The 26,473-nt window shown below is 39.4% G+C and overlaps 1 protein-coding gene across 4 annotated transcripts in view; it reads right to left on the bottom strand.

The window, feature by feature from the left end:
• The window catches only part of trrap (transformation/transcription domain-associated protein), a 225,520-nt gene that overhangs the window by 154,369 nt on the left and 44,678 nt on the right, over positions 1 to 26,473 (bottom strand). For 2 of the 4 annotated variants that reach the window (XM_059654068.1, XM_059654070.1), the window contains exons 24-34: positions 25,985 to 26,182; positions 23,100 to 23,360; positions 22,205 to 22,366; positions 21,245 to 21,341; positions 19,449 to 19,570; positions 14,787 to 14,957; positions 9,449 to 9,517; positions 6,089 to 6,109; positions 2,398 to 2,517; positions 891 to 1,010; positions 470 to 631 (exon numbers count right to left, since the gene is read on the bottom strand). In XM_059654068.1, the coding sequence (XP_059510051.1) occupies positions 470 to 631; positions 891 to 1,010; positions 2,398 to 2,517; positions 6,089 to 6,109; positions 9,449 to 9,517; positions 14,787 to 14,957; positions 19,449 to 19,570; positions 21,245 to 21,341; positions 22,205 to 22,366; positions 23,100 to 23,360; positions 25,985 to 26,182 (1,503 nt within the window). The remainder of the gene's footprint in view (positions 1 to 469; positions 632 to 890; positions 1,011 to 2,397; positions 2,518 to 6,088; positions 6,110 to 9,448; positions 9,518 to 14,786; positions 14,958 to 19,448; positions 19,571 to 21,244; positions 21,342 to 22,204; positions 22,367 to 23,099; positions 23,361 to 25,984; positions 26,183 to 26,473) is intronic. The other 2 variants (XM_059654069.1, XM_059654071.1) reach the window with 1 other exon arrangement.

Here is a 26,473-nt window from a genome sequence, read left to right as displayed (position 1 = left end):
CGAGGGAAAGAAGTAAATTTTTTCTTTTGTAATTTGGATGAAGCCAATCAATGCAAACAGACAGCGGAACGATGGCTACTTCACCCCTTACTGCCTCAAAATTTGGATGCTGTTTCAAACAAATCTGATTGCAACATTATATAGAATTACAAGCGCTCAAACTTGAAGATAAAAATTGATAATCCCTGGTGGTTAAGTTTGGGATTCGTGGATTTCCTCAGATTCTGCGTTCATCTGTGCACTAATCGTGAAGGAAATTCACCTGCCGAATTTATGAAGAACTTCATGTAAATTTCATATTCCATGACTGTTACTACTTTTTACATCATGGCTGCATGTACATAATAAAATTTAGTACATTAACTTTAAACCTTTACACACTCAAAAAAAATTGGCAGATCTAACAACACAATAGTGAAAAGAGAAAGTTGGGATTGCAGCAGTCAACCAACTGGGCAGACATACTCACTTTGATGGCTTGGAACTGGAGATCTAATCGAATAGTGCTGGTACTAGGAGACCCGGGCCTTACTGCAGCTTGTGCACCAGGAAAGAGCAGGTTGACAAAGCGGCCTGGTGTGGCAGCCAGCACATCACGGAGCGGCTTCGCATCTTTATGCTTCAAAAAACTCTGGAAAGGAGTAAGAGAGTAGGTTTCAGAACAAAAGGTTGGGCAGTGTAGTGAACAATTTCATTAAGTAGATTGAGCAGACTTATCAAACACCATTAGCCTGGTTTCCACAATATCAATGAGACCAATTTAAAGCCATCTCCACATTTTTACATGCAATAGCATCATCTAAATGAAGAAAACAAAACACCACAGTTATAATTAACTTCACAGAGGTTAATTAATTTACTGATGAAGTCCTGGCCAATTTGAGCATTACCATAAACATTCTGCTCCATTGAGGATCATTTAAAGTGGCCTCCATCATAAAGAGTTCAACAGTTTGTGCCGGGTAACGTGTCAGAAACTTGATCAGAGGCTCACGAAATGGACTTCCAGCCTATATAAAAGCAAAAAATGATATATTTTGTGAATTTCATTTAAATTTGAAGCAAAGCACAAATTCTTTCATCTAGTGGCAGTACTAGATTCATTTGCTGAATAAAAATATCATTTTATAACTGCCTTTTTCACCAGTTACATTCTACATTCGAGGGCCACTCAGGATCAACATTCCACAGATTGCTAACACATTTTCATATCAAGGATAAACTGTTGTTTACAGTTTCCTTATCCGAGCAGTTGTAAAAGTTGATATTACTAATTTTCTCCTCAATCCTGTTTCACTAGCTAAAGTATGCCCCTCTTTCAGAACACCCCTGCAGAGATCACGGAGAATTATCTTGACAGCAGATTAATTTCTTCCCATTAAAACGATCCTGAAGATTCTTCATCACTGCCCTATTGTTTTGCAGAATGCTCCAACAACAGAAGCGGTAATTACAGTAACATGGATTCTAAACTGAAAAATTTCAAAGAAAATTAGTACACAGTTTAACTGAAACACTATTTTAACACTAACGATATTTTAACAATATTTAACACTATTTAACTTAAACAACATGGATCCAAACTTTTTGTGAATGCAAATCAAAACTAAAAGTTTAGTACACATTGAGAACAAGTTTGTAGGCCAAGTAGAAAAAGCAGAGGAGCTGTGCTTACTAACAAACAGCAAAGGCACAGGCAGTGGCATCCTTCTGGAGTGAAACTGCTTACATCATAATATTTTCAGAGCAGTGCTTCCAGAAGTAAACAAACAGTCACTTTGAGAGCAATTTAAATCAATACCACTGAGGCAAGGGGCACTGGAAGGCATTTCAACTTCCAAATCAGCGTAGAAGAGATCTGATTTTTTTTTTAAATGATTTAATTTGAAGTATTTGGCATAATTTCTATCCCATTTATCTGACTTTTTAAAACTTGCATAAACTTATGTTTTGCAAATTTATCTGACTTGAGTTTTTCTACTTATGCATTTTCTATTTTGAAAATATTGTGACAAACAGTGCAGCACTTAGTTTTGGCACATTGGGCTGGCATGACTTCTGTTCACTGCACCACATGATCTGTCCTTGTCATTCAGGTTAGAGAACACTGCAGGGCTACACTAAGACCAACACGGAGGGAATCTCCCTTCCTTCCAATTGAAATTTTTAATTCCATCATCATGTTAGTAAGGGTAAAATTTATTTAATAAGGTCAGTAACACTTTTCTGGTGACAATAAACTCCTGGAAATTAACTCTTTCTCTCTGCAGAGATGTTGCCTGACCTGAGCGCTATCCAGCAACCTATGCCTTCATTAGTTAATTACATCTGCTTTTGGTTAATGTCAAGTACTTTAAGGCAATGATTTTGAGGAGGGTCAGTATCAAGTTAAATTACCTCAATAAGCATAGCCCGCTCAGTTTTCATCACTACCTCCAGCAGAGGCTTCACTAGAGTCTGAGGTGCAGCCGGAATTAAGTGGAACAGATTAATGATGGCCGAGCAGATTTTCATTTCCTGTACAGGCAAATTAGCAGCATTATGAAAAGGATCATTGCACTAAGTTACTGTACAGATGTAAAGCATCAGTCTATTAACTACACACATAACTCTACCCACTTCCCGCTTTTAGGGCTATAATTTCCTGAAAACAGAAAATATGCATATAGAATAGTGCAAGTCTTTCAATTGCAGAAACTCTATAGCATACCCTCAAAAGGTAGTTCTCACTTATTTGTGTTGTAATGTCATCTGATTATTATTGAACACTCTGCAAAATTCCTAAATAATCTTCGTTCTTCAAATCAAAGTCTGAGACAGAGATATTTGTTTTCTTGCCTAACTGAAATCCAGAGATGAGTGGCAGAAATAAGATACAACAAATGAAACCGCTCAATACGAACAGTCTTTACATAATTTAAACTGCTCATTAAAGAAAGCTCCCATCAGCATTTTACCACTTGTGAATATTCACATCATATTCAAAAATCTGCACACTGATCCAAAATGGGTTGCACTGAAATTTTTTTTCCCAAAATGAAAATTATTTCTTTCCTGTATATTGTCATCAAATTAGTATCACAGTTTGTAAAATGAGATTATATAAACGCTTTTGGGGTCAAAAGGAATTGGGAGATATTAAGAGTTAGGATGGGAAAACAAAGCCGACATCGATAAGCTCGTATTTTAATGGACCTCACTGCTACTCCTCTAACACACAGCATCCTATAAGCCAAGCATCTTTCCCTGATATAAGGCCATAAAATATAGGAGTGGAATCAGGTCAGTCAGCCAGCCCATTCAATCGCTCTGCCATTCATCATGGCTGATCTGTTTCACAACCCTATTCCCGTCTTCTCACCATAACCTTCGATCCCTTTCCTAATCTATCCTAATAGTGGCAAAAATTTCTCCACATCCACTGTCTAGGCTTCTCGATAATCAGATCCCCCCCTCATACTTGTAGACTTCAAGTACAGACCAAGAGTCCTCGTTCCTTATCTGATAAGCCCTTCATCCCTGGGATCATTCTTGTAAAACTCCTTTGAACCCTTTCCTTAGATTATGGAGACCAAAACTGCTCAGAATATTTCAGATGTGGTCTGACCAGACCCTGAGACAGCCACAGAAGTACATCCCTGCCCTTGTATTCTGGCCCTCTGGAAACGAATGCTAACATTTCATTTCCATTCCTAACTGCAAACTGAACCCGCATGTCAACCCTCAGAGAATCTTGAACTAGGATTCCGAAATCCTTTTGTACTTCATATTTCCAAACCCTTTCCCCCCTCCCCAATTTAGAAAATAATCTACTCCTCTATTCTTTCTATCAAAGTGCATTAACTCTCACTTTCCCCACATTGTATTTCATCTGCCACTTCTTTGCCAACTCTTCAAGTCTGTCCATGTCCTTCTGCATTCTCCCCAACACTACTTGTTGCTTCATCTACCTTTGTGTCAGCTTGGCAATAATACCCTCAGTTCTTTCATTCAGATTGTTAAATGTATTATGCCAAAAGCTGCAGTCCCAACACTGAACTCCAGCCATCCTAGAAATGACCCCTTTATCCCCACTCTCTAGCATTTTCCAGTCAGCCAATCCTAATTCATTCCCAGACCTTGCTCCTAACATCATGAGCTCTTGTTTTGTTTAGCAGTCTCCTGTGTGGCACCTTGTCAAATGCCTGATGGAAATCCACATATATCACATCCACTAGCTGTGTGTCCAACTTGCTTGTTACCTCCTCAAAGAATTCCAACAGATATGTCAGGCATGTCCTCGCCTTGACAAAGATATTGTGACTCAGCTCTATTTTGACATGCACTTTCAAGAACCTCGCAATTTCATCCTCAATAATGACAATTTTTTAACAATGACCAAGGTCTGACTAACCAACCTATAATTCTTTTGCCCCCTCTCTTTTTTTTAAAAACAGGAACATTACATTAGCCATTTTCTAGCCCTGTGGGACCTTCCCTGACTCTAGTGAGTCCTAAAAGATCACCACCACAATCTCAACCATCTTCTTTAGAACTCTGGTTTTTAATCCACCTGTCCAGGTGATTTATCTTTCAGACTTTTCAGCTTCTCCAGCACTTTCACCTTCGTAACAGTCACTACACTCATCTTTGCCCCTGACTCTCAAAGTTCTGGTATGCCACCGACATCTTCCACTGCGTACTGACACAAAGTGCCTATTTAGTTCCTTTGTCATTTCTTTGCTCCCCATTATTACTTCTCTAGCCTTATTTTCCAGTGGTCCAATATCCATTCTTGCCTTTCTTTTACCTTTTAGATAACCAAAAACAAAACTCTTGCAATTTTCAATTACTAGCTAGCTTTCCCTCTTATTTCATCTTCTCCCCCCACTTTTTGTTTTTAAAAGATGCCCTCTGCCATTTTTTTTAAACTTCCCAATCCTCGAGCTTCCCATTCATTTCATCACATTGAACTTTTATTCTTTTGCTTTTATGCCATCCCTGTCAGCCATGGTTGCCTGCTCCTCATCTCAGTATGTTTCTTCTTCCTTGAGAAGAATTTCCGCTGTCTCTCCCAAATTGACCCCCAGAAACTCCTTTCATTGCTGCTTCACCATCTTCCCTGCTAGGCTTGCCTTCTTATCAGCTCTAGCCAGCACTTCCCGCACGTCTTTGAAGTTATCTTTACTTAATTTAAACAAGAAAAATATTATATCTGCTTCCAGCTTCTCCCTCTCAAACTGCATGATGAATTCTATCATACTCTGGTCACTGACTCCAGGGGTTCCTTCACCTTAACTTCAAGTCTGCCTTATCACACAATACCAAATCCAGAATCTCCTGTTCCCTAGTCGACTCTACCACAAGCTACTCCAAAAACCATCTAGTAAACATTCTACAAATTCCTTTTCTCCTGATGACAGGGATTGAATATGTGGTAAAGTGGTTTGGAGGAGAATATTAAAATGCTGCAACAGAAGAACTCAAAAGATATTTCCCAACATATGGCAAGTTTGTACATAACAAAAACCTTTAGGAATAAATAATTAATACAACAATGGTTACTTCTTACTCAATATATCTAGGTACACAATGAGATATAAGCCCAGACATAAAGTAACATTCTCCAGTCTTGAGCTAGTTTTTTAAAAACATATCACATTGCCAAAGGCCAGTAGAAGGATTTGTTTTCTTGTGTAATGGATTCGATCACAAAGCACTTTTATATGGCTGTATGGTCCTCCCGAGAATTGCTGATTGAGAGACATGCAATATATGCAAGTGGAAACATTTGAGGGAAAGAAAGACAAGGAAATACATTGATACGAAATAAAGATCCCCACAGATAATTTCATCAAATCTCCGAACACCATCTCTAAAATAAAAAAAGTCCTTCACATGCGCTTCACTTTTTAAAACACATTAGATTCAACTCCACAAGGTCACAAATAAGACAACCACCAGAGGTTTCTACAGCATTGCAACTTCGAACAAAATGCACAATGCGAACGAACGCACTACTACAACAGCTCAATACAAGACAAAGAAGACATCACAACACCACTGGATAATTTCCTGCTGCACTCACAGCCTTTACCAGAATTCTCACCTCCACCCCCTCCAAGGCAGGCTAAACCAAAACAAGAATCATGACAAAAAGGAATAGGACAGGCAATAAGTGCTACTTGTAACAATGAGACCTAGCGACTGTGAGAATGTATAAATCAATGTAACCCCTAGACATTCATCAAAACATCATTTCACCATAGTTGGAAAGTGCTCACAGTTTGTTATGTACTAATGGAGATGGGTCTCAAATGGGGTCATTGGTTTGAATGACTGCACTTTAAAGGCAATGGGCTCACTTGAGCTGTCTTACATAGGTTCAGCTTTCAGAAAGAAAAAAGGACTGAGACCATTTGGGTAACTCTTTCAACAGCCAGCACAGGCACAGCGGGACTAATGGCCTTCTTCAAGAATCAACAAAAATTATTATAGCTAAAATACATTACGAAAATCAATTTGGAGACAAAGGGAAAATGCTAATATAGTGCAAATAAAATGTTAGTAAAAACAAACAATTAACCCAAACAGTGTTAAAGGTACTTCCTTCCATGCAAAGTAATACACTGGCTTTCATACTTCAAAATTTGGGTTTAATCTGTCTGATAACACAAGGACATCAAGATGACATCAGAACCCATCAATCTTAATGTGAAAAACTGAGTGTTTTGAAGAACGTATGTTATTGTGAAACATATCTGCTCAAAGATTTTAATAGGTTTGCAATCATTATTTCTTTAGCTCTTGAAGGCAGGGGAGGATGGGAAGTGGCAGGTCATTAAAATTTAAAGCACTAGGGAGAATTTTTACAAGGGGAAATCAACACAACCTGAATTCTACAAATGAAAGTTGACGAGTAAGAAGTAGGGGATTAAATTTCCCACACAATGTTACCCCAAATGGATAAGACCCAGAAATGGAGAAGAGAAATACCTGCAATTTATAGCATCTTTCAGAGTGTTTGAAAACAGTTTTCAAGTCAATAAACTATTTTTGAAATTTAGGAACTGCCAATTTGCACAGAATGTTAGTTTGGACAGCATTGAATGGAGGAATTAATATTAGCCAGAAAGATACCTGCTCTTTTTGAGAACAATGCCAGCGAATGTTTTACATCCACTGAGTACATGGGCAGGGATTTGGTTTAGCTGGAAAAACAGAATCTCTAACAGTGTACCATTCCCTCAAAACTGTCACAGGGATATCCTCACAGGAGGCTGCTGAGTAAGGTGAGGGCCCATGGTGTTCGAGGTGAGCTAATGGCATGGATTGAGGATTGGCTGTCTGACAGAAGGCAGAGAGTTGGGATAAAAGGCTCTTTTTCGGAATGGCAACCAGTGACAAGTGGTCCCCCGCAGGGTTCATCCTGGGGGCCGCAGCTGTTCACTTTATATATTAAACAATCTGGATGAAGGGACTGGGGGCGTTCAGGCAAAGTCTGCCGATGATATGAAGTTAGGTGGACAGGCAGGTAGTACTGAAGAGGTGGGGAGGGTGCAGAAAGATTTAGACAGTTTAGGAGAGTGGTCCAGGAAATGGTTGATGAAATTCAACGTGAGCAAATGCGAGGTCTTGCACTTTGGGAAAAAAAAAGAATACAGGCATGGAATATTTTCTTAACGGTGAGAAAATTCATAAAGCCAAAGTACAAAAGGATCTGGCAGTGCTAGTCCAGGATTCTCTAAAGGTTAACTTGCAGGTTGAGTCTGTGATTAAGAAAGCGAACGTAATGTTGTCATTTATTTCAAGAGGGTTGGAATATAAAAGCAGTAATGTGCTTCTGAGACTTTATAAAGCACTAGTTAGGCCCCATTTAGAATACTGTGTCCAATTTTGGGCCCCACACCTCAGGAAGGACATACTGGCACTGGAGCGTGTCCAGCAGAAAATCACATGGAAGATCCCCGGAATGGGAGGCCTAACATACGATGAACAGCTGAGGATTCTGGGACTGTATTCATTAGAGTTTAGAAGGTTGAGGGGAGATCTCATAGAAACTTCAAGATAACGCATGGCTTAGAAAGGGTGGACGCTGGGAAGTTGTTTCCGTTAGGCGGGGAGACTAGGGCCCGTGGGCACAGCCTTAGAATTAGAGGGGTCAATTTAGGACGGAAAATGGAAAGACATTCCTTCAGCCAGAGAGTAGTGGCCTCCATTGCCACGAGGCGCAGTGGAGGCCGGGACGTTAAGTGTCTTCAAGGCAGAGACTGATAATTTCTTGATCTCGCATGGAATTAAGGGCTGCGGGGAGAGTGCGGGTAAGGGGAGTTGAAATGCCGGTCAGCCATGATTAACTGGACTCGATGGGCTGAATGGCCTTTCTTCCACTCCTATGTCTTATGGTCTTATGTTTTTTTTAAAAACGAGTCTTTGCAATGAGACTTGAAGCCACATCCATATGACTCAAGAGGCAGGAGTGCCAGCCCCAGAGTGACAGGTATAAACATGGTGCTTGTCAAATTAAAACATTGCTTTTATTTAAATTGCTGCAGTATATTGAAGACAGCATTCATCACTGGAGATATGGTGGCACAGTGGTATGGTCTCAGGACTAGTAAATCTGAAACCAGATGTATAAAAATCTGGAGAAACGGGTTCAAAACCCATTACGATAGTGGATGGAATTTAAATTTGATTAATGAATTTCAAACATTGAGTTAGTCTCAGTAATGGTGACCGTGAAACCATCATCGATTGCCATAAAAATCCATCTGATCTACTAATGTTGGTGAAAGAAGGAAGTTTTCCATCTTTAGTTGATCTGACCTCCATGTGATCCATTAGTAATGATGCGACATAGTAAGCTGCTCAATTCAAGAATAATTAGAGATTCAAAACAAGTGTTGACCTTACCAGTAACATGCATTTCCACAAAATAAAGTGAAAAATTCAGTTTAGTTATAGATTTTATGCATTTACAACAAACAACCTCACGAGGATGATTAAGGGATGGCAGAAGAGAAATAAAAACTAAAGCTTCAGTTTTTGCTATCACCAAAGATTTCCTGTTATGTTTTGAAACATTACTATTGAGTCATAATTATTCAGAATGGAAACTTGCCTAATGGTTCTTCAGGAACTATGAATTGCAATTTTTTCCAAGTTAATTGTTCACAAAACTGAAAGAGCTTAAAATTAGTCAAAATGATGGAATCTAATTAGACATTCTTGAAACAATTAAGTACAAAGTTTCCATAAATTATAATCACTTATAAACATATAACCTTGAAAAAAAAGCATGATTAAAAGCAAACCAACAACTCCACAGACTTCATTATAATTGACTCATAGGAGTAGATTGCTAATTAATCATAACATGTCACATTTAGCATTATTTCAGAAAGCCTCGCTTAAACAAAATGTTGCATTAAATTTATTCAACAATAAACCAGATTTTAGAACTTACATTGCCATCACTCCTCTGTCCTCCTTTATGTGTAAGGACTACCACCTCCATCCATTTACGCAAGTGTTGCTAAGACCAGAACGAAAAATGTTATCAGTAAATTACTCTCACACTGTTTTATTTCATTAGCTCATTTATTTCACAACAGTGAGATTCTGGAACTTAGAGATTAAAATGCTATTTATGATTCTAAATGGGACCCTACCTCTGATTAGTTATTGGATTGAAAAATCAAATCAATAAATTTTTTTCATTTATTTCACTTGTACTAGCAAACTCAAATATATTTATCTTTACACTGCTTAGATATGGATGAAGTAGCGTTGCTGTCCAGTAATTTCAAGTACACGAGTTCCAATCCACCATGGAAGTCAGAGACTGAAATGTTTTAAAAGTGAAAGTATTTCACTTAGTTTCGCTCAGCCACTTTTTGACATGTACTACTAAATAAATCTGGTTATTCAGAACCCAGAATCAAATGGTCAATGCGTTAATTTGATATTCAACCAGCCATAAACCTTGTATCCTAAATATAACTTGAATCGCATTCTAAAGGGTCAACTCTAAACTGATTAAGCAAGCCATTCAGTTGCAAAACCAGTCATGTTTTTGTGGAGGGCCCTTTGGGAACAGGCAGTAAGTATGATCGTTTCAGCACTATCAAGTTTCCCTCACACCCACACGCAATAGTTAAAGAAAAAAATGCCATGCAATTTACCAAACTCTAAGTTGTATCTAAGAATGCTTAATACAACTAATGTAGGTAACATTTCCACATAGTTCTGGGGCAATTTCAGCTAAAGCTATTTAATGCAATGCTAAACATCACTCCATTTTATAAGTAACAGTGGCCTCAAGGTAGAATACACATCAGAACACTACACTCTTTTGACTAACTTCACTGAGTTAATTTGCAAATTACTAACAAAGGGGCGCTATTGTAATAAAATTGCAACAGTTAAATTTAACCTGATATTGAGATCAGAAGTGCAGATCTGCCTAGTTAAAAAATCTTCCAGTTTATGCATATCCAACGGAAACACATTGGCTATTACTAGTCTGTGGAAGGAATTTTTCAGATAATGGTGTGCTAAGTTATTTTCAAAAAGTTGTGTTGCTAACTTATTGCTGTTATCTGCTACCAATTTAAATGCTGTGTGTCTAAGAAACTGAAACATATGTTGCAGCTTTAAGTTTAATAAAGGGTTGATTTTTGAGGATGTTGATTAATTCTTCTAATTCTGCTTTTGTGACTACCTCGGTATGGGACAACACAATTACAGAAGATAATGTTGTCACTTGGCTGTACAATATAATAAAGGAATTAGTGACAATGGAAAAGAAGGCTCCAAAAATTAAAAAAGTAGCCTGAAAAACAAATCAAGAAAAGCATTCAAAATAAATATACATAGATCTCTGGTTAGGACCAATATCTGACTCAGACATTCCACTGTTTACCTTTGTAAAAAGTTTACTGCAATCTGTACCAGGACATACTGGTTTGTAAAACTTAGCAACCAGACACTCTGACGCATAGTCATATAGCGCAGAACATCCATCTTTCATAAAGCAAAGCATCTATCCATAGAATATACTGCATTAAACTATATTAAACCTAGGTTACTGGTGAGTATTACTCAACAATATTTTAATAATTATTGAAGCTGTCAGTGAACATTGCTTAATAACTGTTAATGCCAAGTTACTGGCAGATATCGCATTGGGAGTTTGGTTCGCTCATTTGCTTGGATCACTAGTTTGTAATGCACAATAATGCCAAACGAGTCTTGAGGCATGGCGACTGTCAGGTTAAACCACCACCAGTCTTTTCTCTCTAATGTGAGAGCAGCCCTATGGGTCTATGGCGTCTTTACATTTTCCCTCACTGAAATGTGACAAGCCATTTGGCCAAACTAGTCACTGCCTATGTTAATGCTCCACTTGAGACATACTGTGCCTTTAACATAGCAAAAAGTGCCAAGATATTGGAAAAAAATAAAATTGGGAAATGTCACAGACTAAACCTGGAGGACTGTAGAGGTTAGATTTGATTCCCTACAGTGTGGAAACAGGCCCTTTGGCCCAACAAGTCCACACCACCCCTTGAAGCATCCCACCCAGACCCATCCCCCTATAATCCACACACCCCTGAACGCAATGGGCAATTTAGCATGGTCGATCCACCTAGCCTGCACATCTTTTGGACTGTGGGAGGAAACTGGAGCACCCGGAGGAAACCCACGCAGACACGGGGAGAATGTGCAAACTCCACTCAGACAGTTGCCGGAGGCTAGAATCGAATCTGGGTCCTTGGTGCTGTGAAGCTGCAGTGCTAACCACTGAGCCACTGTGCTGCCCATAAAGCAGATCCAAAAAGCAGGGCTGGAGCAGGTTACAGAAATAATGGGGAAGTCTAAATGGATTTCAGAAGGCTAAGAATTTTAGAATGAAGGTATTGCAGGTTTGCAGGATGTGAGCTGATTGTGGTTGAATGAGTTTGGAGAAGGTTGGGACACAGGCAGTAGGGTTTAGGATTATCTTAAATTAATTGAAAATATAATGTGGGGAACTGGCCAAGTGCAAAATGGAATCGTCAAGACTAGAGGTGTACAAATCAAGAAACATTCACTCCAACGTTTGGCTTCCCTGGAAACTCAGTGGGTTGGGGAGTAGAGTAGCAGAGCCAACCAGAACAGAGGATCCCAGGTTTGCTGACCTATTTGTGCTAAGCCTGCAAGTTTCAGTCACGGCAAAAGATGTTAAACAGTCCAAACCTAACTAGAGATTTACAAAACTAATCCAGCTCCAAGTCCAAACAAAACTATCAAATTACTATCAGTGCCTGACACAGCACTACCTCGAATGCTGATAGGATAAAGAAGTTATACCTATGGAGGTTTCTAGGGAAGAAAGCTTTCAACAGATCAAAAGGTGTTGATTCAGAAGAGATGTTATCAGAATTTTATTTTAAGCACAGTCTGACAGAGTAAATTTGAGAGAGAGAGATTCAGTTTAAATCAGAAATTGATTCACACTTAACTGATAATGACCCTTATCCCATCCATTGTAGCCCATCCTGAATTCATGCCACATCTCAATGCCCATTTCACATTCAGTTCCCTTCCAAATCACCGCTGTCAGTCACTTCTGCGATTCAAACGCACATGCTTTCTGTGCCACAGTCAACTCACAATGCCAATAGCACAACTCAGGGATGTAACAATAGCACCTCCTCTGCTTGCAATCTACCGGATATCAAAGTGCTACACAAACATTTCGGTGGAGAATCAAGAAACATTGTGAGGTTACACATAAATCCTTAAGCTTCTTTCTTCCCCCACTATCAGTGAGCACAGTTGGCAATAATAATGATCCAAGCAGTTCAATACATTAAACTTGCTTTCATATTAAAAAATACTAAGTACACCAAGTTTCCTCACATCAAAGTCCTATTTTTCCCCAAAACTATCCTGGGTTTTTATTCTGATTTCTCATGTCTCGCAAGCAATCATATTTGTTTTTACGGTGGAACAGGAAATGCACACCTTATTGTAATTTTCTGGGCAAACCAAATTGCCCAGTCCCAACAGTGTTTTATCCATCCATCATTAGTTTGTTGAAGTCAAGAATACAATGTTATTTTCTATATATATTCTATATCCGTATGGTCTTCAGAATTTGACAAATGCTCACAGGAGGTTTTTTTTTGTTTTAAGTCTCTCACTATTAGCTTTTATCCCCATGTTGACAGCCAGAAGGGATAGGCTGGCAGACACCCCTAAAGTGTGTGTTAGGCCAGGGGCTTCCCCATTTGGTGACTGCTGAGCCAGGCTTCTGCATTTCATAATGTTGAAGTTCTTGGGGAAAACAAAGTACCTCTTTTAGTTATCTGGCCCAACATCCCCCATACGTGGTTCAATTTAAACTTTGCTTTGTCATGTGCTTGTCAAGCACCATGGAATATCTTATTCGGTTAAAGGTGCTCATAGACAAACAACTATAACCCACATTTTCACTTGGTCCTCTTCCCACAACTCTGCCAAAATTGACGTGATTATACTTTGGTTAAAAGACCACTATTTAAAATAGCTAAACGTCCCAAATCTTTTACATGGAAACTCAATTCTTTTCCCTCGGAAAATACTTCAACAAGGCAGTTCTGAACGTAAAGATGACACCGAGATTTTTTTAAACTGATGGACTGACAAATTCTGTATTCTAAAGATGAGGCACAAGACTCACGTTCTTAAAATTCTTAAACTAGAATTCTTATCAGATCCAAATATTATTTAAAAGCCAAAAAGCTCCAAAAGGCTGGAACTCCAAATAGATTTAGAGGTCTGTCTACAGAGATCAATAAAATTTAGGGGTCACAGTACACAGAGAGGAGAAACATGGTGTAATCAATGTTAGTCTTTATGAAGTCTGGGTAGTAGGAATTTTGGTAAAGCCATACAAAGCTCCAGTCAGACCATAACAGCAGCTAAGCGTAGCTAAGAAAAACTATACTGACCCGGGAAGGGCCACTGGGACGAATTTATTAGAATGCTTTTAGAACTCCTGAATTTAGATAATAAGTAGAGGTCATACAAACTAACCTTTCATTCCCTGGGATCAAGAAGATGGGGTGATGGTTTAATTTAGGTTTATAGGATTTTGGAAAAAAAAACAAAGGCAGAAACATTTTTTTCACTGCTGCGTGAAGCAAAGACAAAGGAAGGTAACCTTAAAATCAGAAGTTAGGACACATTTGTTAATGTCAAGGAGGTGGAAGAGTTGAACTCTCTCCTACAAAATGTAGATGCAAGCATAATTAGTTTAAAAAATGAGATCAATAGATTTTCTGCTAGACAAGATTATAAAATAGAAATAAAATTCAAGTGAACGGAGTTGAAATGTGTATAAAGCAATGATTTCTTTAAAAGGTGGGATGTGTGGTTCAAGTGGCTAAATTTCCTGTTCCTATTCCATGATCTCCCTATAGGTGCCCTATTTATTAGGGATGTGATTCAATAATAATGAACAGCACTATTGAAAGCTTTCCATTTCCAGATTTAACTAGATTAAGAGAATGGAAATTGATATAAATTGCCAAGAATCTGGAGAGCACTTTGGTTTCCAGTATAGGTTAGTTCGCTCCATATTCACTTAAGGTCTTAAAAGTCATTGCTATTCTAGCACAAGTTAACATCCTTAGGAAAGTAGGGCAAAAAAGGGCCAAAGAGTGACAAAATCTCACTCACTTTCAGGATGATTGTGAATAACGCATACTCCACATTGGTTTAAAATCTCTACAACGTACAAATATTACTACAGATAAATTTACTTGTATACTTACCATCATTTGATCACAAAATTTATCATTAAAGGAGTTTGGAAAAAGTCTTGTAACAGAGGTCAAGCGATTCACAACATTTAAAGTCAGGCTGCGATAATCACCCAACATCATCAGGAGTGGCCGCATGTGAGTGTGGATTTGATCTACTTCAATTGTGGCTCCCTCCAAAAACTAAAAACATAAATATTGAAAGAAAATCCAGGCAATTAAAATCATTGAGATTTAGGATAATTTGTAATTAAAGCCTTTAAAGCTCAATAAAATAATGGAATGCTATATATGGATCACTTTACATAGAACTTGCAAACATAGAAAATAGGAGTAGGCTATTTGGCTCTTTGAACCTGCACCACCATTCATTACGACTATGCCCAATCATCCAACTTAATAGCCTGTTCCCACTTTTCCCATATCCTTTAAACCCCTTAGACCGAAGCGCTGCATCCAATTTCTTCTTGAAATCATTCAAATCATTTGGTGTTGACCGATTTCTGTGACAGCAAATTCCACAAGCTCACCACACTCTGGGGTGAAGAAATTTCTCATGAGTCCTAAACGTTTTGCTGCATATCCTTAGACTATGATGCTGCTATTGGGAACATCCTTCCTGCATCTACCCTGTCTAGCCCTGTTAGAATTTTATAGGCTTATGAAATCACTGCCCATTCTCCTGAAATGCAACGAATGCAATCCTAAATTATTCAACCTTTCCACACACACCAGTTCCACCAAGCCATGAATCAGTTTAGTAAATTTTAACTGCAGTGCCCCTATTGCAAGAACAGAGCCCTGTTATCGAGTTTTGAGAAGATTTGTAGCTCAGGTTAGTTTTCAGACGTTTCGTCACCATTCTAGGTAACATCATCAGTGAGCCTCCGAAGCAGCGCTGGTGTTATGTCCCGCTTTCTATTTATCTGGTTAGGTTTCCTTGGGTTGGTGATGTCATTTCCTGTGTTGGTGATGTCATGTCCTGTTCTTTTTCTCAGGGGATGGTAGATTGGCTCCAAATCAATGTGTTTGTTGATGGAGTTCCGGTTGGAATACCATGCTTCTAGGAATTCTCGTGCATATCTCTGTTTTGCTTGTCCTAGGTTGGATGTGTTGTCTCAATCAAAGTGGTGTCCTTCCTCATCTGTAGGTAAGGATCCTAGTGATAGTGGGTCATGTCGTTTTGTGGCTAGTTGATGTTCATGTATTCTGGTGGCTGGCTTTCTGCCAGTTTGTCCAATGTAGTGTTTGTCACCAGTTCTTGCAAGGTATTTTGTAGATGACGTTTGTTTTATGTGTTGTCTGTATAGGGTCTTTTAAGTTCATTAGCTGCTGTTTTAGTGTGTTGGTGGGTTTGTGGGCTACCCTGATGCCAAGAGGTCTGAGTAGTCTGGCAGTCATTTCGGAAATGTCCTTGATGTAGGGGAGAGTGCTTATGGTTTCTGAGCCCGTTTTGTCTGTTTGTTTGGGTTTATTGCTGAGGAATCGGCGGACTGTGATCATAGGGTACCCATTCTTTTTGAATACGCTGTATAGGTGATTTTCCTCTGTGCTGCAGTGTGTGGTGTCTCGTTGGAATAATGTTCTCATGCAGCTTCGTTTGTGGGTGTTGGGATGGTTGCTCCTGTAGTTCAGTATTTGGTCCGTATGTGTTGTTTTCCTGTAGACGCTGGTTTGAAGTTCCCCATTGGCTGTTCGCTCTACCGTGACATCTAGGAATGGCAGTTTGTTGCTGTTTTCCTCCTCTTTTGTGAATGTTATGCCAGTAAGGGTATTATTGATGGTCATGAAGGTTTCCTCCAGTTTGTTTTGTTTAGTGATGACAAAGGTGTCATCCACATAGCGGACCCAAAGTTTGGGTTGGATGATTGGCAGAGCTGTTTGTTCGAGTCTCTGCACTACTGCCTCTGCTAAGAACCCTGATATCGGAGATCCCATGGGTGTACCGTTGGTTTGTCTGTAGGTTTTGTTATTGAAAGTGAAGTGGGTGGTGAGGCATAGGTCCACTAGCTTGATGGTGTTGTCCTCGCCGATGAGGTTGGTGGTGTCAGGTGTATGTGTCTTCGGTCCTTCTAATAGTGTAGTCAGTGTTTCTTTGGCCAGGTTGATGTTGATGGATGTGAACAGGGCTGTTACGTCAAAGGAGACCATTATTTCATCCTCTTCTATCTTGGTGTCTTTGATGGTGTTCAGGAATTCTTGGGTGGAGCGAATGGAGTGGTGGGAGTCTTCTACTAGGTGTTTTAGTCTTTGGTGTAGTTCCTTGGCTAATCTGTAGGCTGGTGTTCCAGGTAGCGACACTATGGGTCTGAGAAATCTTTCTTGTCCGCAGCCCGGAAGTTGTAATTTAATCCTCTTACTAAGACAGCTTGTTCAGTGTCTGTTAATGGTCAGTCAGATAAGTTTTTTATCCATGCTTCTGTGCTGTCTGTGTTGTTATTTTATGCGAGTTTGTCCAGGTCTTTCTGCAGGTCTAGTTTTTTTGTTTTCTGAGTTTGCAGTGTAAATACAACCAGGAAATTTCACGCCAAAAAACATTACTCACTAACGCGACAGACCATGAATGGACAGACACAGTACAACGAGCCATAGACATCAGACAACAGCAAATCTTCCTTAAAGTCTTAAAATCTTCCTTAACTGATGATGTTACCTAGAATGGTGACGAAACATCTGAAAACTAACCTTCCAGCTCAGTGAGCAAACTCACATCCAGAGTCCTGTTCTCAACAAGGTCACCAGTTAATCAGATAGTTAATGCTCAAGTTTATCAATCTTCCTTAAAGTCCTCTGTTGCTTTCTGGAGTAGAAGCATGCATTATGACAACCATATTAAACTAATAAATGAAAAATGCATTTATTATCTTACTGTCATGACTGCTTTGAGGAAAAGTATCACACTCACGCTGATCAACATATTAGAGAACAAAGTAATGGGGGACTGCAAAGGAATGTGTGAAAATATTCCAACACTCTAATTAACAAGGGTCCAGAAAGCAACAAGGTTTTGAGTATTCACCTCAAGCTTCCAGGCTGTTAAAAACCATCAACTGTGCAGCCAAAGTAAGACAGTAGTTTCAGAATAGCTTAGATAACACTGTGTGAAGCTGGGTGAACACAGCAGGTCAAGCAGCATCAGAGGAGGAGAGCTGACGTTTCAGGTCGAGACCCTTCTTCAGATGCTGCTTGGCCTGCTGTGATCATCCAGCTTCACACCGTTTTATCTCAGATTCTCCAGCATCGGCAGTTCCTACTATCTCTACTTTCAGAATAGCTTGTTTATCAACAAATATGGAACACATTATACCAGTTCCAATGTCAATGATATACCTAGCTAAGTTAATTACTAGGCGTTATGTGTGAAAGGAATATTTACTCTGGTGCTAAGTATTTTGTTTGTGTTCTCCAAAAGGCAAGCCACTTTCTGAAAAGTAGCACTTCTCCTATTGTGAATTACATAACACAGTCCTCCTGAACTTAAATTTGATTTAAAACGCAAACAAATGTAATCTTTTGAGAATCAGATTCTCACAATATTATTTGCCCTGCTAAATAACTCAATCTTTGAACGATTCAAAAACGGCATTAAAATTGAACAAATTATTGAACCCTATACAATGAGCAAAGGACTAAATATGAACAGAAAACAACTAAAAGAAGTGCAGATGCTGGAAATCAGAAACAAAAACAGATATTGTTGGAAAAAACTCAGATTTAGCAGCATCTGGGGAGTGAAATTGGAGTTCACGTTACAGGTTCAGTGACTTTCCATCAGATCCTGGACCTGAAACATAAATTTGAGTGAATCTTCCACTGATGCGACCAAAGTAAACATGAATATATGTACAAGGAGCCCATGAACCCTTCAAGCCTGATCTGCCATTCAATTTGATCATGGCTGTTCTTATCTACATTCCTTCAGGGTTCAGAAGGCAGGACCTTCGCACTAACCTCGGCTGGTGTGGGAATTAAACCCACGCTGTTGCCATCACTCGTGCTGCATTCCAGTTGTCTAGCCAACTGAGCTAACCAACCCACACCCACGCCTGAACTCAACACCAATTATCTCTCTCAAATGAGAACACGATGCTTATCTTCTGGGACTATGTTGCTTTATATTTACCTGACAATCCTTCAGTGCTTTGATAATCATGAATCTATCTGTGCCTTAAAAATAGGCATATATTCTGCATCCACTGTCTTTGAAGAATGGAATTTCTAAATGTTAAGTTGGGGCCTGCAGTTGTCTATTGTCTCTTGAAAACTATATTCTCGTCATTTTCATACCGCATGCACTACTACAACTAATTGGTATTTGGGGGAAAAAGCAGCGATTCATTAGGACAACCTACATCGCTATTTTGTCTGATGAGAATACAACAAATTTAATATTTAAATATTATTTTAATCACAGATATGTGCAAGTGTCATAGCAAGGTGTTATGTTGAGTGGGCAGGTAAATGGAGCCGTGTCTCAAAAAGATCAGCCATTATCTTAGTAAATGGTGGGGCAGGTTCAAGGGGCCAGACGGCCTCCTCCTGCTCCTAGTTCTTACATTCAAAGCAACATGCTGTTAAATGGTAATACAGCATTAATACATGATAATTTTGTTTGAATTCCTTTCAACAAATATCTGAATAGCAACTCCAAAGTTGTGCTTCAATAAAACTGACCTTCCTCATGCAGGCCTCTCCTGCCTCTTGCAGTTCATTATTTGTCGAGTTCAGCGCCTTGAACAGTGCAGCAATGATTTTTTCTCGTGACTGAGGTAAGTAATTGCAGGCAGCTAAGGCATCTATTCAAAAGAAAGCAAAGCAGCACAGGTTCACTCTTCACACAAACCAACAGAACAAACCAGTGAACAACTTCAAGATGTGAATTAGCATATACAGTTAGATTAAAAATTTTACGTCATAACTTGTACATTGGAAGAAAAAACTATTTCAATTACACTTACGAAACAAGATGGCAAATCACACAGGAAGGTACTTAGATTATAAAATGTAGAAATTCTGGTTTGCCATATTGATTATTCTGTATGGAGTACATAAAGTTAACAAGTTCTCTAATGTAGGCGTTTTAAAATGATTGAAGAATTAATAGGGCAGTAAGCAAAGTTATTTCTTCTGATGTGGGGGAACCATAGAAAGGAGGCATAACCTTAAAATTAAAGCAAGGCCAATCAGGAGGAAGGTTAAGAAGCATGGCTTCACAGAAAGGATAATGGAGATTGGGAACTACCTCTCCCAAAAGATTGCTGAGGCCGGGGCTTAAGTGAAAATTTCAAAATTGAAATTTCAAGAGATTTCAGAGAAGACCTCTAAGCTGCTGCGCAGCCTCCTCTTGTTCCCACATTCTTGCATGTAAAGTCACCATAGTCCAAGAAGTCTACTGCTAGGACAGCAACATTAGACAGAGGCAACTGGTGATGAGTTTAACCCGAGGGTCACCACACCTCAGGTACGGGGGAACATTGAGAAGGCAAGACCTTCACATAACCTCAGCCACTGCTGGACCCGAATCCACACTGTTCACCATCCTGCATTACAGGCAAGCCGTCTAGCCAACTGAGCCAACCAACCTACGTACAATGAGCATAAACGAGAAAGCAAGACCTATAAAAGAATAGGCACAGTTTGAATCCTTCACTATTCTTTGTAGTGTATTGAAGCAAATCTTGTAGCCTTAATGCTTCATTTTTATTTACCCTTTTCTTAAAGTCCATACTGTGGGATATATTAAAAACATAAACATCTTGTTGAAAATATAATATTGACACAGCAAGAATTTCTAATCTCCTGCACATTAGTTTAAAGCAAGTCACCTGTTTTTTTTTTCATAGGCCTCTAAATTCAGGGGTTTTGCAGACATGGGTTTTCTGAAAAAACTCGTTAAATCAGGTTATAGCGCCGTGTTGGCCACAAGGGTTTCTAAACACTATTGCTTTTCACAGCTGGTTTTTGAAAGGTTTACTGCGACATTTATTACTTTACACTTTTCTGTTGACTCTCCATGATTCCTTGCAACCCCTCACTAACCTACCCCACTCTCAACTTAACCCACAGGTACCAGCATCTGAAAAGGTAGCTCCTCAACCTCCCACTAATGCTATTGTTTTTTTCATTATAGCCATAAAGGTGCAAGAGTAGCCCAGCAGAGCACATACATGCACCTTCCATTAGCCAGCATCTCCATACACCGTCACTGGCCCACAATGTCAATGCGGCACTATGCCACCATACAGACCATCCTTGTTATATTTTTTCAATTGCATCCAAGAACAAAATATTATAATCATACATAAATCTCCTCCAAAAAGAGCAACAAAATTGATTAGTGTTTTAACAGTTCCAAACCACCTTAATTTACCCAATATGGTTTTAAATTGAATGAGAGTTTGGGTATAAAGAACAGCTGAATGTCTTAAGACAGAAGCTTTCTGCTCTTTTGTTACCAAAGTTTCACTTACTTAGGGCAGCAATCCGTAAAGGCACAAGTGAAGGAAGGCTTTTGTAGCATGGTAATTTCATAAGTGCAACATCTTCAGCTTCACAGAGATTTAGCAACTGCAACAAGATAGAAGTATTCAAAAAGCCGAACACCATAATTTGCTAAATGGAAGTATTCAACCAATAGTTATGTTAGTCATGAGAGCTTTCTGACTGTGCAAAATGTTTTCAGGGCATAAAGTTTTTTCTATAAAAAAAAAGCCTTGAAAACTTGCTTCTATTTCCAAAGCAACGTGCTGCACTTACTTCATTGTCTTTCTTAGTGGTCATCAATCAGAACCAGAAAGTAATTTGTAGTATGAGAATGTAAGGCTTGAAAGGTTAACGTTGAGGACTGTAATAAGCTCAGTTCAATGTGATATTCTATGGACTCTGGGAGAACAGCTTTGGGCCTTGAAAGAATCAGATGTAAACATCATGGCCCCCACTTTTTGAAAGGTTTGTCCAGAGGCTGCATCTCTGACAGTGCAGTACAGAAGCTTCTTCCCATATGAAAGCATGCACCTTCAGGTTCTACAGAACTACTGAGACTCCTGAAATAATGTGCAAAACATTAACACTCTCATACTTGTGGATAGTATTATCCAACATCAGAAGCCTGAAGCAGATCACTGTGTAACCACTGAAAGCTATCTCTATGAATGGCTGCAAAAACAAAACAAAAAAAATTGAATCTGCACAATAGAGACAAATTCAGCAAGGCTGAACTTTAAATAAAAACTCCAGAAGCTAAATCTTCGGCCGAAGTAATTGCATTTTCTTTGTGATAAGTTAATGACTTATTAGACAGGTTGTCCAATTAAATCACTGCAGCTTACTAATTTTAGAGGTGAACTACCATGAAAACAGGCAAAACAAGCTCAAATACAAAACAATAGGTAAGACAGGAAGCCAAGGAAATATAGGTTTCCAATCATTACCTCTGTATAAAATACTTTGTGCTCAACTACATTGAGATCCATGGTGAAAAGCCTGGGCTGTAGAGTCGTACAAAACGTATTTCCTTCCATCAATCCGATCTGAGCATTTGCTGGTTGATGACGCAGTAAGTGCTTCTTCGGTGGAACCATGTCTTGTAGGACCTGACAGAACATTGAATAACCCAGAATCAAACTACCATTCTGTACCTGGGTCAACATCACAACAGAATGTTTCATAACAAAATTCACAGACACTGAAGGATTTAAATACATGTCAAAATGTAAAATCAATGGGTAACTCTATTTCTAAAGTTCTGTCAATACATCTTTGAAGGAAAGGCTTAGGTTCTACATCACTCTTCGCCTTCGGAATTGATGAATTATTCACACATCGTCAAGGTCATCAGACTGTCAATAAGCAAAACCCAGGCTAAAAACCCTAATGACAAGGCCAACTTTAAAGATAGTAGCATGGTAATGCCACGCCAGGTTACATCAAGGACCCTACCACCTACTCATCTATCCAGCAGTGCAGAGACCATAATGCAGCTTTAAGAGGAGTATACAACTAGAGGGAAAATTTTAGCTCATCTCCATAAATTAGTGAATCGGTTACACCTGTTTCACATGGAGGAATTCTCCATCTGAAAAACAAAGAAGATCCCAATAATTGTCTTCATTATTCGATCTTAAAGGACAAGTTTATGTTCTCGACCCTCTGTCCTAGCAAGTTCATGTATTCTGGCAAGTGGGGCTTTCTTAGCAATTCTAGGTACATTTGCCCAAAAAGGCTGCCAGCATGACCTGTGAGTGATTTCCTCTTTTTCCAAAGTCAAAATTCACAAATTACGAAGTACACTTCCAGTTAAATGAAATACAGTAGTTTGCGCACTACCTCTTTGTGGGGTTCCATTATCTCTGTTACACTTTTCCCCGTAACTTGGGCAAGCACTTGCAGAGAATGCATGGCCTGTTTTCGCACTGTAGAGTTTGGTGAGGTCACTTCCCGCACTAGGTCATGGGTCACATGATGGAATGACTTTTCTTGAGCTGCGAGCAACTCTTCAGACTTCTCCTCATCCTTCAAAGGGGTTGCACAACGGATTAACAGCTGTTCTAAAGTGGTCTTGGCCATTGCCACTGCTCCATTGGAAACCTGGACAGAAGCAAAGTTAGCCCTTTCAGTAAAAGGCCACAACACAAAGCAAAGCATCTTTTCATGAGAAATTCAACTATCCATTGGCATGGTCTGCCTGATGCCTGGATCCTAAATTGTACCAAGCCCCCAATACCTCCCTGCTAACTGATTTACACTGGTTCCTAGTTTGACAATGCTGCCTGTCAAATATTCTGATCTTTATTTCACACGTCCCTCCACTTTCACAAGTTCTTATCCGTTCAAGCTTCTACATTCAGATATTCGAGCATTCTTCCAAGTCTGGCTTTTATTTTCATTCATTTAGCCATTCCATGGATGTAGGCATCACTGGCTAGGACAGCATTTATTAACCATCCAACTCAAACTTAATTACTTCCCCAAAGGAAGCCATGCCTTCTGCTGCCTGGGCCCTAAAGCTCTGGAATTGTTTTCACTTCTTTTCATCTCTTTAAAGATATTCTTTGAAATCTGCTTCTTCAAGTCAAGTTTCTAGTCATCTGTCTTGATATTGCCTCATGTAGCCTGGTGCCAAATTTGGTGCCTTTGGATGCTTTACAACATTGAAGTGTTAGTTGGCCAAAAAGCCATATCCTTCATGGCTGATTGGTCAAGAGTAAGCACATATTACCCCAGGCAAAGTGGCACGTTGTATTCAAAATTCTGAGACTTTATGCTGTGACCCTGTTTGTACTGTATATTAATGACTGACCCTAAGTGCAAGGGATATGATCAGGAAATTCGCAGATGAGAAACACTGGTAGGGTGCTAAGCACCAAGAACAACAGTCATAAATTGCAAGAGGATATCAATGAACTGGTGAGGTGAGCATAGAAGGGGCAAATGGAATTCTACCTGAAAAAGTGTGAGGTAATGAACTTGGAAAGGACTATCAAGTTGACTAGTGAAGGCAGAGAATACAAGGGCAAGGAGGTTCTTGCTGGAACTGTGTAAACATCGATTGAGTACTGCATGTAGTTCCGATCACCTACTCATAAACAGAATATAACTGTATCAGAGAGGGTACAGTGAAGAGTTGCTGGGATGGAGGGTCTGAGCTGGAAAGAAAGACCACATTGTCTGGGGTTGTTTTCCTTCAAATAACAAAAGGAAAATGGGGGACCCAGTAGATATATAGAAAACTACAAGGGGTACAGATAAGGTGGATAAGGCAGCAAATTTTTTCCATTAGTAAAGAAGTCAACAGACAGGGAGCATAAATTTAAGGTATGAGATAGAAAGCTAATAGGAGAGTTGAGAAGAATTATTTTTATCCAGAAAGTGATGGGAGACTGGAACTCATTGCCCGAAGGGTGGTTAAATCAAAATCTCTAAGATTTCAGCAGCACTTCGATAGTCCCTTGAGATACTACAGCACCAACATTATAGGCCAGAAGCTGGAAAAAGAATCAGAATAAATCAAAAATTTACTAATCAGTGCTGGCATGATTGGGGGGGTTGAATGGCCTCCTCCAATTTTTTGTTTTAAGTGTCTAAGAAAAAAATGGTCGATTGCGCTCACCAATTTTCATTTATATAAACGATCCGGATGTGAACTTAGGAGGTAGCGTTAGCAAGTTTGCAGATGACACCAAAATTGAAGGTGCAGCAGACGGTCAAGAAGGTTACCTCAGAGTACAACAAAATCTTGATTAGATGGGTCTGTGGACCAAGGACTGGAAGATGGAGTTTGATTTAGATGAATGCGAGGTGCTGCATTTTGGAGAGGCAAATCAGAGCAAGACTTATACATTTAATGGTAAGGTTTTGGGGAGTGTTGCTGAACAAAGAGCTTTGAGTGCAGGTTCACAGTTCTTTGAAAGTAGAGCTACAGGTAGACAGGATTGTGAAGGCGGCATTAGGTACGCTGATGTTATTGATCAGTACCTTGAGTACAGGAGTTGGGAGGTCATGTTGCAGCTATACAGGACACTGGTTAGATGACTTTTGGTATACTGCGTTCAATTCTGGTCTCCCCGCTATAGGAAGGATGTTGTGAAATTTGAAAGGATTCAGGAAAGATTTAAGAATGCTTCCAGGGTTGAAGGGTTTGAGCTATAGGGAGAGGCCAAATAGGCTGGCATTATTTTCCCTAGAGCAGAGGCTGTGGTATGACTTTATAGAGGTTTAATAAAGTCATGAGTGACATGGATAGGGTTAATAGCCAAGGTCTTTTCCACAGCGTGGAGGAGTTCAAAACTAGATGGCATAAGTTTAAGGGGAGGGGGAAGGATTTAAAAAGGATCCTACAGGACAACTTTTTCATGCAGAGGGTGGTGCATGTGCGCAACGAGCTGCCCGAAGACGTGGTGAAGGCTGGCACAATTACAATATTTAAAAGGCATCTGGATGGGTATGTGGATAGGTGGGTTCTGAGGGATATGGGCCAAATGCTGGCAAAGAGGGCTAGATTAAGTCAGGATATCTGGTCAGCATGGACCAGTTGGACTGAAGGATGTGTTTCCATTCTGTACAGCTTTATGACTCAACAACTGTTGTTTCAGTTCATGCACAACTCAATTGCAGTGCAAGTACAAGCAGATATGACCATGAGCTAGGTAAAAATACCAACTTGTGTCATGAATTTCACGCATCCCATTCCCTCATAAGAAAAGCATAAATACCTCTCCAGTCAGGTCCATCATGACAAACAGAAGAGCCTTCAAAAAGGTTTGTTGATTCTGTAGGACCCAAATCAAAGGAAGGCGCTCCATCAAGAACTTAATGGACACAACACCACCAAGTTTAGCGTACCAGGCTTGTTCATAACAGCAAGCACAAAGGCGTTCCACAATGTACGAAAATAAAGGTAACAGGCATGCCTAATGGAATTTTTAAAAGTCGTCACTCATTTGGCAACACCAAATACATCAAAAATTCTACTTGACCAAAATGAAACATTTATTTTTCAATGAGTAATCCTATTTAACTTCTCAGGTGAATGTTTTGAAAAAAAAAACACCAAACAATATTATGAAGAAGCTTAAAAACACCACCACCCTCTCTTCACCCATTTAATTTACCCCTCAATTAATATCATTAAAAACAAAAACAAACAGATCAACCTGGTCACTTATCACACTGTTGTTGCCATTAATGAAAACGTGCTATAC

Source organism: Stegostoma tigrinum, chromosome 23, assembly GCF_030684315.1.
Source record: "Stegostoma tigrinum isolate sSteTig4 chromosome 23, sSteTig4.hap1, whole genome shotgun sequence".
In the NCBI taxonomy this organism is placed as follows: Eukaryota; Metazoa; Chordata; class Chondrichthyes; order Orectolobiformes; family Stegostomatidae; genus Stegostoma; species Stegostoma tigrinum.
Note: the sequence above shows the minus strand (reverse complement) of the source record. Positions and strands in the feature narration are given on the sequence as shown.